The sequence below is a fragment of the Populus trichocarpa genome, chromosome 1 (assembly GCF_000002775.5).
Source record: "Populus trichocarpa isolate Nisqually-1 chromosome 1, P.trichocarpa_v4.1, whole genome shotgun sequence".
Lineage (NCBI taxonomy): Eukaryota > Viridiplantae > Streptophyta > Magnoliopsida > Malpighiales > Salicaceae > Populus > Populus trichocarpa.
Genome location: NC_037285.2, coordinates 4721155 through 4735995, shown reverse-complemented (window position 1 = coordinate 4735995; position 14841 = coordinate 4721155). Strand labels below are relative to the sequence as shown.

General features: G+C 35.3%; 2 protein-coding genes across 7 annotated transcripts; one reads left to right on the top strand and one right to left on the bottom strand.

The window, feature by feature from the left end:
- The first annotated feature begins 1477 nt into the window (after positions 1 to 1477).
- On the top strand, positions 1478 to 4088 carry LOC7482807 (leucine-rich repeat protein 1). Its single transcript, XM_002299299.4, has 7 exons — positions 1478 to 1698; positions 1826 to 1958; positions 2735 to 2806; positions 3188 to 3331; positions 3491 to 3562; positions 3654 to 3725; positions 3843 to 4088. The coding sequence occupies exons 1-7, from the start codon at positions 1617 to 1619 to the stop codon at positions 3919 to 3921; spliced, it is 654 nt and encodes a 217-aa protein (XP_002299335.1). The 5' UTR covers positions 1478 to 1616; the 3' UTR covers positions 3922 to 4088.
- A 1709-nt stretch (positions 4089 to 5797) lies between these two features.
- Positions 5798 to 13324, bottom strand: LOC7482806 (uncharacterized protein At2g33490). Of its 6 annotated transcripts, none has more exons than XM_024588113.2 (11): positions 12895 to 13321; positions 12338 to 12410; positions 10645 to 10719; positions 9874 to 9935; positions 9730 to 9798; positions 9038 to 9066; positions 8707 to 8911; positions 8395 to 8631; positions 7992 to 8054; positions 6452 to 7460; positions 5798 to 6082 (listed from the first exon to the last, which is right to left on the bottom strand). In XM_024588113.2, the coding sequence occupies exons 1-11, from the start codon at positions 13021 to 13023 to the stop codon at positions 6072 to 6074; spliced, it is 1962 nt and encodes a 653-aa protein (XP_024443881.1). In that variant the 5' UTR covers positions 13024 to 13321; the 3' UTR covers positions 5798 to 6071. The 6 variants fall into 6 exon arrangements, with proteins under 6 accessions (XP_024443881.1, XP_024443884.1, XP_052311779.1 ...); XM_024588116.2 differs by having other exon boundaries at positions 7992 to 8045; positions 12895 to 13319; XM_052455819.1 differs by having other exon boundaries at positions 8707 to 9066; positions 12895 to 13324.
- Between the last annotated feature and the right edge of the window lie 1517 nt (positions 13325 to 14841).

Sequence of the window (14841 nt, the reverse complement as noted above, 5' to 3'; positions counted from 1 at the left end):
CTTTAAAGTCTAGCAAGCAACGTACTGTTGTTTGTTCCTCTACTAAAGATGAATACAAGGCTTTAGCTAATGGTGTAAACCCCCAGCCCAAATTTCTCGGCATTATTAAAATTTTAAATTTTAGCCCAAGATTAAAATAAGTTAATTAGAAAATAAATATGGAGACATTAAGTAGATTGAGATGAGTTCTTAAAGATTTTAAACTTCATGTATGTTATTTTAAAAATAGGTCAGAATAAGATGTAAACCCTAGATAAGATCTGTAAGAATAGTGAAGTAAATATTATGTTAAGTAAATTGAATATTTGCATAGGGAGGATGGTAATGGATTTTAAGAATTTGAAATAAAATGGTTATGTGATAATTTTAAAAGTAAGAATATAAAAAATGGATGAAAAATAAAAAATACAGAAACACGAATAAAAATTAAATGGAAGTGATCTATAAGGAACAAAAGGTACTAGGATATAATTCAACGAAATTCAAAATAGCCCAGCTTAAATTTGGTATAAACAGACTATGAAATCTAGGAAATATTACTCGAGAAACATAAAAAAGTGTAAATAAGAGACATATTGGGAATTAACAAAATTCACGTGTGTGTGTGTGTGTGTGTGTGTGTGTGTGTGTGGCGGGGGGGCTTGTAAAGAGAAAAGGGAGGAAAAAAAAGTTATTCATTTCTATTAAGCTTGATCATTTTAAAACCTAATGAAAACTAAATATTAGAGAAAAAAAAATGTGAGATTGAGTTATTATAAACACTTAATCATTGAAAATTAGAAAGATTAATGATGAGAAAGTAACGAGTTAGAGAGAGGAAATTAGGGAGGTGAAGGAAAAGGAGAAAACTTGGAGAAATCTTGACTGGATAGCTTTTAAAGTGCATATTAGGCAAAGTGTTTTAAGCTTATTTGAACAAGTTATTAAGAAGTTTAATTGATTTTTTTATTGAATTTTAAATTCTTGAATTTAGGGTTGTTATATGAAATTATACTTATCTTGTATAGTTTTATCTTGTGTATAGTATCATTTACCTTATATCCTGTATGTAATTCTATTTATATATAAAAAGAGAGGATGACGCACTGTATATTAAGCCTCATATTATAAATCAAACTCTACCAATGATCTTCTTCTTTGCTTTTGAATAAAAAAATTCTTGATTTTTCGTGAAGTTGCCCCTAAATAATAAAAATTAATAGAAAAGCCCATAATATCCTCTAAATTCCTCTCTTTTCCTTTACAACTCCTAATAAATAAATAAAACATAATCCATTCTCAATGAAAACCCTAATGGAAATGGTATTTTCAATTAATCATATTGTTTAGGATGAAAATCAGAGATTGTTTTGTTTAAGGAGGTAATTTGTTTTTTTGGATAAAATCGAGGGTGTTTGTTTTTTTACATTTTGACACGGAGAAAACTTCTTTTTTAAATGCACAGTAACCAAACTCTTTGATGAGCTCTATAAATTCCCCAACAAATGCTGCTTTCGTTGCGCTTCAATTCTTTAAACAAACATCCTGAAAAACTCTTTACTCTCCCTCTCTCCATATTTCTCTGTAAAAGTGCCATAAGCATCTTGACTCTTTACCCAAGGCCTAAAGTTCTCTAAATGGCAAGCAGCACCGCGTTTCATCTTCTTGTTCTTTTTCTTCTATCAACCATTCAGTCACCTACAAATGCAAATTTGGAAGGTACACATGGGTTTTTCTTTTCTTTCTCGTTTTCATTTTTCATCGACAGTACCGAGTATAGTCGAACTAGCTAAATGAAATTTTTTTGGTAGCTTTCTTGATTTTTTTTCTTTAATCCATGAACTAGGGGATGCTTTGTACGCTTTGAGGAGAGCAGTGAAGGATCCTGGACATGTTCTCCAGAGCTGGGATCCAACCCTGACAGATCCATGTACTTGGTTCCACGTTACTTGTGACGGTGATAATCGGGTTACCCGACTGTAAGCATCTTACTATATACTAATCTTCCAGCATCATGTTTCTTCTTGTTCTTGTTGTTTTATTTTTGTTACATTTTATTTGACCCTTTGTGCATGTATGCTTAAGTTCGTAGTTTGTGTTTGTCTGGCTGTTATGTCATGAAAAATTATCGCCAACTTTTTTGCTTGTCAAAACCATTATTTAGCCTATAAATAGCCTAGTATCCAATTACTTTAGTTAATCCACCAGGAAATCTAATTAGGCACTAGAGACAAGCCCGATCGACTTCTGACCATATTCAATTAATTTCCACGCATGCATCTCGTATATTTGTACATGATAATCTCAAGGACGGACGACCTTTTCAAACATGATGTTTAAAGATTATTATAGTACTATATCCTTGATTTTTGTTCTTTTTCACAACTCAAAATCTTTGAAACAGATTGTGTGACTCTGATGTAATAATAAATGAGAAGGCAGAGAGAAAAAGCATGACAATATTTGTAATTATGTATATACATGCACATGTAAATTCAAGAGTAGAATAAATTTTGCTCCTTTGATGTTTGAATCATACACTGTATTTCATCTCTTTGTATGCAAATATATTGACCTTAATTTACCCATGACTGTTAAGGAATTTTTTTTATTTGTGTTTTTTTAATTAATTCCTATGGAAATAATAATTAACACGACAGGAATAATCATTTGTTTAATTGTCACCGAATTAATTAACTCAAACAAAATTATAGGAGCAATAAATTAATGGCGAGTAAATTAATTGTTGTTGCAGAGACCTTGGAAATGCGAAGCTTTCGGGCAGTCTAGTTCCTGAGTTGGGGAAGCTCGTGGGTCTTCAGTATCTGTAAGCATTTCACATTATCTATAGAATTTAAAGCTGCCTTGGCAACGCCAGCACCTTCTTTCATTTTCTTAATTACACAGATTAAGTATGCAAACTGTTTGACGTTTCATTGATTTGAATGGAAAAGAAGCCCATGCTTTGATACCTTAATCATTGCTAAAAGCGTTAGCTTTTTTTATTCTTTGTAAGAACACAAGAAATTGGGTTGATAGTCTTCTTGATTAAGAGATGAGTTTGTTCGTAATTTATTATGGACTAGATCATTACAACAATATTCACGATATAGTATCTATCTTGCCTACCATCTGGTTGCCTTGTGATCATATGGACACTGGTGGGATACTGGTATTAAATTTGAAGTGATTTATGTTCCCTGTGTAGGGAACTGTACATGAATGAGCTGGTGGGTCCTATACCAAGGGAACTTGGAAACCTGAAGAGTCTTGTGAGCTTGGATCTGTACCACAATAACCTCACTGGGACCATTCCTGCTTCACTTTCTAAGCTATCCAATCTTAAATTCCTGTAAGCGTTCTCTCATCTGTATTAATTTTTAATTAGCTTCCAAATTCATTTACCGATATGCTTGATCAGAATCAAGAGGATGGTCGTCATTAATGTTGTCAGTTCCTTTCCACTTTCATTACTACCTTGCTAACGTAGAGTCACGTAATTTCCATGCAGGAGACTGAACGGTAACAGACTGACTGGAAGGATACCAAGAGAACTTACCAAATTGGACAGCCTAAAGATCCTGTGAGCCTTCTTTGTGATCCCCAAAACACCTTTCTTCTTCTACACAATCTTTTGCCCCTGTAACAATCTAATCTGTTAATTTTGTATGCAGTGACGTATCAAACAATGATTTATGTGGCACCATACCTACCTCAGGTTCTTTCTCCAAGTTGACAGAGGAAAGGTAACCAGACTAATTCCTTGGTATCAAAAAAGCTTTCATTTCATTTCTTTGTTTGAACGTCTTATAATTGTTTTTTTTGTTCTTGGTGGGCTCTTTGTTGCTGGTTGTTTGAAGCAGTTTTGTGAATAACTCAAGACTGGAAGGACCAGAACTGGTGGGATTTGTGAGATACAATGCTGCTGGAAGTTGTAAATGACAGACCACTAAGAGGCAGCTAGTTACCTAATTCCATATATTAACTCACTATATGGCAAGGGTTGTATGCTTGTTTACTCCTATTGTTATTTATTAGATGTTTCTTATTTAAGTCATATACCAAGAAATCATGTTTATGTTAATTAAGAGAAGAATCTCCAGTCACCATATCTTGCAGTCACTTTCAGCCTTCAGTTAATGGTAATATATTATAGAGAATACATATAGTCAACTCCTTGATGATCGATGTCGACGAGATGGCGTACAGATAAGGAGGGGGAAACCATGCCTTCATGTTAATGGAGGTTTTTTTTTAAAAAAAAAAATCTTTGGCAAGTCAAGGAACATTGTGGAACATGATTGCTTTGGGACAACGACACACCACCCAAGAAAACATAACACAAAATGTAAGATGTAAGATGATCTGTCCAGTTAGCGATCCACTAGACAACTCAACTCTATGCGAACTGATCCTTACTTTAGGACAGGGATATGACTCCAGCAATATTGTTTCAAACAGGTTTTGCCAAAGTCCTTGGTCAACACGGATCTCAGGAATGATCTATGGCAGGCAGTACTTGTCCTTTGTGGGTGCTAACGTTGAATAGCTTCAATCCGTTTCTTTTCAAAGATGATGCCTCTTAAAAGTAGCTTTTAAGTACCATTCTTACATGGCATTTATCGAGAAAAGAAAAAAACGTACGCCGTATGCTCTGTTCACAGCTTCGGATATGTCCATCATGCTGGGGGTGAAATGCGAAATTCCTTCAAAAGGGACAGTACTAACAACGAAGTCGAACCCAGACTTCAAAATGGTGGAATCTTTCATGAAGAAACCATTTATATATTCAACACATTGAACTGTGCATAGCATCACAAGGATCGAATTCATTGCCCCACGAAAGACCAAAGATTTCAAAATCAACTTATACAGAAATGAAGTTATTTCCCAAATCGACTACTTGCCATCAAGATCTACATATATAAACGACACCTTTAAATCCATTTGAACCATCTCCATCTCATACATTACAAAAAAAAGCTAAACGAGCTCAGCTTTCTCCTGTGCACTGTGAGGAGAAATACTTGGATTCAAGTCATATTTTGGTCATTTTATCCTTCACAATTTAAATCTTATAACATGCACTCAAGAGTAATGGATAATATAATATTTTTCATAGAACACATCTGGTATTACAAGATTAGATGGGGGTAGATAGTTTTTTTAAACTTTTATTAATATAGTGTAATATCAATAATACTCTCGGATGTTTACTTCCCTTGGCTGCACGATCAGGGGTGTTTTTGGTTTTTCATTATTCTATGAACAGTATAATTACTTAAGTGTCCTTTAACTCGAATAATCTTTAGCTAAGATTGAAAAGTTTTTTTGTCTTTTTATTATGTTTTTTTAGTTAATATTGTATGAGATCAGGAGTAATTTGATATTTGCACAGGACAGCTCTTGAGCTTCATTTTTTTAACGGTGCCTCCGAGTTAGAGGTTGAGATGATGCAAAGGCGGAAGCGGGTTGAGATGACGATGCACAGGAAGTGGCGCTAGGTCTCTGGATTTTGGATTAGTGATGGTTTAGGCACTAGATATGGTTATTTTTGGAATTGAAGTTGGTTACTGGATAATGACATCAGACGTCGTTTTTAAATTCTTAACAGACACTAGCATGAACGGGGTTGTTGATATATCATATGAAATATCAGGGAGGCTGGTGTCAAATACTACAAGGTTTGGATAGTGCTTGTAATTCCTTTATACTCCAGGGGGGTTAGTGTAATTTACCCTTTTTTCTCTCTTTTTACTTTCATGCAAATTTACAGATGATAGGGCTACGAGTCACCCCCATCAACTTCAAACCAATAAGAAAATAAATGGAATTTGCCTATTAAATCCAAGGAGAGCAAAATTTTGTCACCGATGAAACCCTGAGCCAATCACTTAATTGGTTCATTCCAAGTGCTCATCGGTAAGGAATAAGGACTGGATTAACAAAGATAAACATGCAAACATATATAAAAACAATAGACAAGGATTATATTTACAGATCTACACCTGTACCAAATGACGCGAGAATCTTCTGAGCTCAGCTTTTGGTTGCTGAATCTGAAGTAAAGCTATCGCTACAAAATTATAGAATCAATCGGCACCTGCAGACACCAAATGTACTGATATTTAGAAATAACACCACATCTTCATAAAACAAAACAAAGCTGGGATGCACGAGGATGTATACATTAAAAACCAACTTCATTTCACACTTGGTGCATATACCTGTCTGGCTAAATAACTCAAATTATGTATCCTCCATGAATTATTTAAAAGAAAAATGACAGCTGATGAAAAAATATATGAAGCAGTTTCTTAAAAGCATACAACTTGTTATCATTTGGACTTCCACTAGTATAAGAACGGTTTTATGTGATCCACAAAAGTACCTAAATCAGTTTGATGGTGATGTGCGAGTATAAAACACCCTAAACTAGACAGCCATACAAACGCATTGGATTATGAATTACCTCTGATTTGAACCGTCTGATTGACAGTATGGGAACCGGTGGATGATGGGTAGTTGTTACATAAAGATATCGGGGTTAGAGGAGGTGAGGCAACATCCTCAGCAATCCCTGAACTCTGAGCGACCATTATTCTACGACTTCTAGAGGGTATTGAAAAACTGCGAGTGACAACTTGAGAAGGTGTGGGCAGTTGAGATGCTACATTTGACGCTGGTGTTTTTCTTGTTCCAGGATGCATGCTACCTTTGGGCAATAATGGGGTTGAATGACCAACCAAACCTTCAGCCCTTGGAGACTTGGAGGTTGAACTGAGTGGGGGTCTAGGAAGCTCATGTAACTCACTGATTTTGGGCGGGGACACAAAAGTAGGGGAAGCACTAGGAGATACTTTTGGTGATATTATTGGAGACACTTTTGGAGGTGATAATAATTGAGTCGCTGGATTTCGCAGAAGGGGTCCAGAGAATAATTGGGGATGTTCTGCTGAGACCGGCTTGGTAGACAATGGCTTGCTTGTAATAGGACCAGAAAAGGCATATCTTCTGGTTTTCTTAGAATCAAAAGCAGCCAATGGTTCAAGCCGTGAAAACAGGTGTCCATCAGCTAGAGGAGGAGGTAATCGGGTGGATGCGGTGTTGTTGTTGCTCTCCTTGAGTACTGACTGTGAATTTTTAGTAGTGGGTTTGTTAGACATTTCAACTCCTAATAACTTCTCAATTTTTTTTTGGTCGAGAGGGGATGAATGCCACAAATTGGGTGTGCGGCTGCTCAAACTTATCTTTAGTGTTCCAGAAACCGGGCTACCAGATCCTGTAGGATTTGAACTCTTAGGGTCCGCTGGGGTAGGCAAAACATAAGTGTTGAGCTTTCGTGTGGATGATGGCGTCAGTTTTTTTGTTTTTCCAGCTGGATCAGATGTAGTTTCAGCAAAAAGTGGAGCTGATTGGGTGCCTGTCTGAAGTTCTCCTTTAAATGAAGACGTTGTCCTGTAACTTCTATCTAGATTTTCCTGCAAGCAATCCAAATCAAAGTATCAAACTCATCATCAGTAAAAGATCTGAAGTTCTGGTATTGCATTTAAGAAAATAAATTACAGCAAACATACATGTTAGAGCTGGAATAGTGCAAGATATATAGGGTGCTCTATGGGAAGCAAGGGTGAAAGATTTTATGTATCCATCAACTCATCCAACCCAACTCATATGGGAGATCTTTAAATGTATGTTCAAGCGGATATCTATAAAAGAAATAAAAAAAAATTATCTGATAGCAGAAATATGGACATGTATTGCATTACATTACGTTCCTATTCAGATTCTCCATGCTAAGGTTTCATACCGATTTGAAAGGTGACTAGTTCAAGTACACAAATTATTGAAAAAGTTCAACCATGCAAGGATGGTGAAATACTGGATAGTAGTTCTTAGAATGCCTGGCCAAACAGATCAGGTCACTTATTAACAGGCCTACAATTGCATAACACAGATATGAAAACAGCATGATCACTCAGAATGCACAAGTCCATAATAAGAAGGTTTACCTTTGCCATCTCCAATGTCGCAACTTGGGGAAATGTAACACCCGCCGAATCCAACTGCACAAATTGTTATACAGAAAGTTGAAGTTAAAATGAAATGAAAATTCCACTGAAGTATGCATTGGTAGAAAAATTTGGAAATCATGATAAATGACTATAAACATCATCTTGAATTGTTTAACCTGTGGAATAAGTTTCAACACAAACAAATAAGGCAGAAAGGTCAATCCATAGAATTCTGAATTCATGCACTAGTAACCACAAGTTTGCAAATTTTGCAAATTTCATTCTTTCAAGGCAATGATATTCATAGTATCCTAAAGCAAAATGCATAACGGTTGCTTTTCTGAAAAAAGAAATGATAAGTTGATTAGCCCCACTGATGAAAAGTGCATTGAACTCTTACCTCCATCGACTTTTTTGGTGTGGAAACTTCTTGTTCCTGGTCATTTTGTCCATAGTCAAAGCTCAATTCTCCATCATCATTGGCATCATCATAATCTTCATCATCATCATCAACATCATCTCTCCCATCATCATCAAGTCCACTAAAGTGGTAATCTATATGCTGCCGTTCTGTGACCAATTTGACATGCGGCTCAACAGCTTCAAGAGATTTAAGAGCCTTCTTAAAAAAGTATAACTGCTTTCAAGCAAGAAAGCATAGTTAACAACTAAACCAACAATATGAAGAAAAAACATTGTTTGAAGAATAAACCTGAGCAGCGTGGTGCCGAGCTGCCTGTGTTAGAAGACTGCGAGATTGTCCTTGCTTCAGAGATTTAATACGAAAAACAAATAAAGTTGCCTCCTCATCATATTCATCATGAGCTGCTTGTACTTGCTGCATAGATACACTCTCTCCCTTTCCACTTCTTCCCCGCCCTTTTTCTTTCTGTCTCACCATGTACTCATATACATCTCTGTAGACCAAGTAGCAATGGGAGATGAAACTTATCTTAAATTTCTGGGCTTTCAATTTTCTCTTCTTTTCTTTTTTAAGTGTGTGGGTGCAAGTGTATAAAGGTGCTTCAAATAGTACCACAAACCTTTTCTCATCACACAGTCGCTTCATCTCCTGTATGAATGAAAAAAGTCTTAAGTAACTTCAGTAAAATGCTTGAATCACCATATACAGGATAATAGTAAAAAGATTAAATTACAATGATACCCTTAAGGTATTATGAAATTACAAGAACCATCCAAAAGTATGAAACTTTGACAAAAACCTTCTATTACACCCAAAATACCTGTAATTACTACTTATAAAAGAAATACTTGAATAGAATTAAGAAAATATATATTAGAGAGAATATTAAAAAAGAAACTTAAAACAAAATTAACTGAAATTAAATAGTGATATTAATATTATTCATGTACTAAAAGATAATCATGTCCAATTATTTTATATTCTCTCTCTAATTTTTCTTAATTTTTTTATTTAAACATTTTTTAAATTTTTAATAAAGGGCATTTTTGGTACCAAAGAAAGTTTTTGTAATTTTTTATTAAACATTGAGGGTTTTTTTTTGTCAAATCTTAAACTTTTGAGCGGTGTCTGCAATTTCACAATACCTCAAGGGGTTATTGTAATTTATCCTAGTAAAAATAATAAAATAAAATGTGCAAGCATGAGCACTGATTTCAGTCATTAAGAATTTAAGCATTTTCCAAGGATAGTTTAAGATGAAAGTTATAGATAAGTCTAAGATATCGAAAGCTTGAAAGAGGTACCACTAACCTCAACTGTTTGAAGCTCATTCAGAAGAGACTCTGACGGGCTTATGATCGTCTTGTGGATGTGGGATCGCTGAAAATATTAAACAAAAAATCAGTACCACAACAAAGCCAGGATTCGTTGCAATTTTTATTCATAACAACTCACATAGCAGTCAACAAGTTTCTCAAGTTCAAATTGCACTTTTCCCAGCATCAGCAAGACTCTACCTGCAAAGGAACAGATCCAACTTCAGCTTCTGTCTCCTTTTTGGAGTGCAACTACATGTGAAAGACCACACGTTCCTAAGGAATAAATTCAGTGAATTAAAGAGCTGATTATTATCATTGCACTAAAGTTTGTTCGAATTTATTCGTGTCATTTGGAACTTGAAACAGCATCCTCAGTTAAAGCTGATGAAAAAACAGGTTAAATGGTTGATTCTGTGTCAAATGCACATGTAAATTCTCTAGCAACTTAAGTAGATAAAGCAGAATCAATTTTGAACATAACTTCAATTAAAGAAAGGAAGATAATAATAAAAACACGGTTTCCAAAGTACAGATTTACGAAAAGATATAATTACTGAAACAAACATAGTATAGTACTCTAGTTAGGTCTCTGGATCCATAGTATGTACAAACACAGCAATATATTGACTGTGAATTAGGTATTTCTCAGTCAAATATGATTATCTAAAGCATAGATCAATAGCAAAGGACTAAGAAGGTTTAACTTTATATCTTTGATGCAAATGTTGCTAAAGTTATACGAATGATACACTCAGATGTTACTATAATGCTGAAAGGAAGTCCCAGCTAGTGATTTTCTTTTAGCTTTTAAAACCAATATTAAGATTATTAGCAAACTAAGACACCCACTATCTGTTCATATTATCTAGTGACTGAAAAGAATTAAATAAAAGTTTCATTAACTTACCGCCTTCTTCATCATCATTCGATGCAGTTTTCTCGAGAAGGCAAGCACCCATTTCACGCACTGATTCTGAGAATTCTGAGGAAAGATAGAAAGATGTAAGAGCATTCTAGAATCACACACCAAAAAGGGATCCTTCAATTCAGGGGCTCCCAATTAACACCTAAAACACTGTGATGTTCACTAATGAACTCATTTTAAAGGTAAAGCCTGACATTCTCCAAACCAGAAGGCCAACAAGAAGTTAGAATGTTGGAAATGCAGCGCCACATGTACACAAAATCGATTATTACCGGTTACTGTTCATCTGGTGAGAATCTATTGCAATGTAAGCTTCCAAAGCAGATTTGTCCTTTGGATAAGATTGAGATGCATGGTTTAAATCAGTCATTGCATCCCAGGCATCACATAACAGTCACGGCAGTCACATTCACAGATTATTAGCAACTTAAAAAATTAAGTAATAAACATATATTTTTAATAACTTTAACAAAGGGACACTGTAGTAAATACTTATCACAAAAGCAATACATGATGCTACGTAATCTTTTTAAGCTAAGTTCATACCAATAATTTGCAAAATCAAATGTGGAAGCGAGTTGAGGTATTAGGATAAGATCCTAAAATGATCACTAGGATGTCTAGTTTAGATGCAAAATCTGAAGAGTGAAAGATTCATCTTGGTGAAATTACTAAACAAAATTAGAAGTGAATGTGAAGAATTGTTGGAGGAGACTATCAATGACAAAACAAAAAAAATGGCTCAAAACTGAGGTTTTCCCTGGCATTTACATCCTGAATAAGCATGATAGCTCTAATGGTAATGTAGCTCTAATAGTAATGTAACGGTCTGTGGTGGTGTGAAATGAAAAAATGCCGCAGCAGCGGTTTGCAAAATTATAACACTCTGCCTGATTTCCATCATGTCAAGTGTCAGCAGCTTTCTAAATACATGTCGGCAAGTACTCCATTATTAGTATCGTATCACCAGTATTATGCAAAAATTTAGTTCTTGCCCCTTTGTTATGCATCAAGTTTGTTCATGAGATTGTGTATTCCTCGTATGATGTAAATGTGGTTCATATGATCTAAATAACTCCATATCCAGTGCTACCAAAACAGAACCAATACGATATTTGAATCACAACTACTAAGGCTTTACTTAAGGAGAAGGCAACTCCATCCCATTTCTAAATGTTTTGTGCTGTAAACCATAATAATTCGCTTTTGCAATGTTGCCCTTGGATGTTAGTTGATGACAGGGGGGTGGGATTCTTCAATCACAGAATAACGTTGCTATTATAGCCAGCACATTGCCTTAAAAAACTTCTAGCTTCATTTTTCAAGTATATGGCAGTTACTTCATTCTAACTGCACCTTCTCCTTTCAATAAAGGACTTTCCACCAAAACTTTATCATTATTAGTTGCACTTCAAATTCCCAAAAGAAGAAGAAGAAGAAGAAGAAGAAGAAGAAGAAAATTGCAGGGAATGAATATGATTTTTACCCTTCATTTATTAACTGAAAAAACAACTTGATGGGGAAATGCGAACTGCCCTAGTAGACTAACAATCAAATGATAACGCTAGTAAGACTCGGACAATAAAAGAATAGCAAACCTCATGCGCCTTTTATAAATTGATAGCGACATCCGTGGAGAAGGAATAAAAGAAGAAGAAGAAGAAGAAAGAAGTACCATAGGCACAATTGGCAGTCGCAGACGCAGCAGAAAGTAAGCTATCATAGCAATCTTTCATGTCCTGCATGTCCTGAAAATAACAAAAAGCAATTAATATTTTATAAGAAACAGAAACCCAAGTGATCACAATAAAGTGACTAACTTCCCATCATTACAGCACTATTATAGCTTAAATTAATTGATTAATTAATTAATTACAGCTAATTTATTCATAAACCGAACTGATCATTCTTCATTGCTTTGTTGCTGTTGCTGTTGTTGTTGTATCCCAACAGACTGATGGGATCAAATTAAGCTTGGAATTCAACAACAAATAAAAGTTGCAATTGACAAGCACAAAATGTAAATTATGTACAAGTAAAAGGAAGTAATTTTCAGGTCGTGTCTGGTTGGAGAGAAATCAGAGAAAAAAAGAAAGGAAACAAAACGATTAACAAAGGTTTGACAGGTTCAAAAGCTACGCGATAATTTATCAATTTCCGTGGATTTCTCGGCGACCAAACTAACGGTAGAGAGAGAGAAAGAGAGCGAGAGAGAGAGAGAGAGAGGAGTACCCGATAAGCTTTAGCGAGCTCGTCTAATTGAGCGAGAGAGAGAAGATCCCTTCGGTCTTTATGATCACCACCATGTCCATGTTTGTGCAAGGCAGCAAGTCCTCTCAGTTTCCTCAGGGATGATTTCATTTCCTTTTCTTTCCTTTGACGAGGAGGGAATTCAATTCGTTCCTTCTTATTGTAGTTGAATTCCAAAATCGAAGAGCTTTTATTTATGGGAAACTGTGATGGGAGGAGGAAATGGGAAGAAATACTTACACTCCCTCTTTTATTATTTTTAGTCTATTTGTGGAGGAATATCTAGCTGGTTTCGTCGGGAACATAAAGAAAGAGGCTAGAGAGATGATCAAGATTGATTGTATTAATAGCTATTTCTATTAAATTAAATCAGCTAACCAAAATTAAAAACAAAAAAAAATTAATGGACAACTAAATTTATATTTTTTATATTGGTCTTTAGGGTTTAACACTGACTTCAGCACCCACCTATTTATAAGTATTTAATGGATAACGACGTCCCGCGTTCAAATACCAGAAAATTGACCGGAGAGGAAAGTGATCGTTTTCTCATTTCCGTTTTTTCAATTTTCCCGCCGATCAATCACATTCTACTCAATGGGAAAACCGGAAATTAATATTGATATTCTGAGGACAATAATGTGTTGTGTTCTTTGTTGCTTTGAAGGTTTTCCACGCGACGCTTTGCATTTCTTTTCTTTTCTTTTCTTTTTGTTCTATCATTTCTTATTATTAAAATTACAAAAGTCAAAACTCAAAAGACTTGAGACTTTCTCTCGTCAACAAAACGCGTTCCCTGGTGTCCAAGTCATCGCATCTTCTCGTCTTCCTTCACCTTTCACTTTCTCTCCTCAATCCGAGTCAGTTTCTGAATTTTTAGAGAAAGAAATCTCATTTTTTTCAGGTCTCACTCTTTTTGCTTTGAGAAGTTGAAAATCAAAACAAATTGAATACCTAGACATGTGTTGCGCATATAATTAACGAGTCATTAAATTATTGTTAACAAAATCTTGAATAGAGTATCTAATTATAGACAGAAAATATAGTAAGGGGAATTCATTACTTGTATTCTAGTAGATGAGGAACTCAACTGCTCGATATCCCATTAGTTGTTGTCACTGTTAACATCTGCTGAGAAAGTTTTGCTGTGCTTGAAGACGAGGGGAGTCGTGAACAATTCCACGACATACTTCGATTAATATATACATGTCAATGATGATGATGATTTCTGTCTGCGTTGTTTTCGCACTGTTCTTCCACCTCTGGTTTGGGAATACATGTGTGTGTGATCATTAATCTCCAAGATAATTTCTGTGGGTGTTGTTTTCATGATCACGAGTAGGTTTATGCACGGAGGAACTGGTCTGTTAGCTGCATCAAGGCCGCCCTTCCAGGCCCCTCCACCTCCGCCAAGGGTGCCACAATCACCCAGATCTACATAGCCATATGTGAGGAACTTGGCACATATGATCGCCTTAATCATAACTTCATAAGCACTTATAACTCGCTCAGTCGCTTGTGTCCTGGTAATTTTCAGATGTGTGATATTTACTGTCTCTCCACAGATGAATAAATAACTTTTTTTTTCCTTAAATAAGTACAAAGGAAAGTTCAAACAATAGGCCAATTGATAAGCTTTTCAGCCAAGTTTTTCTGCTACCTTGACGATCAGCTTCATTGGTGATGAAAGAGCGATCAGTGCCAAAAGTTTGTGGCAGTAACATTCTCTCTTCTGAGGGAAGGGAACTAGTAATTTTCTTTTCATGTATGGTAAAAGACCAGTTCGTACAGAGTATTAAAATTCAGTGAGAGTGCAGGACAATTTAAAATGCAGAAGAAGAAATTTTTTTACTGCAGGAAAAGGGGGTAAAAAGCTCAGTTTAAACCTTAAATATCCTTTCCACCTTATCTTACCATCACGTTTATTCG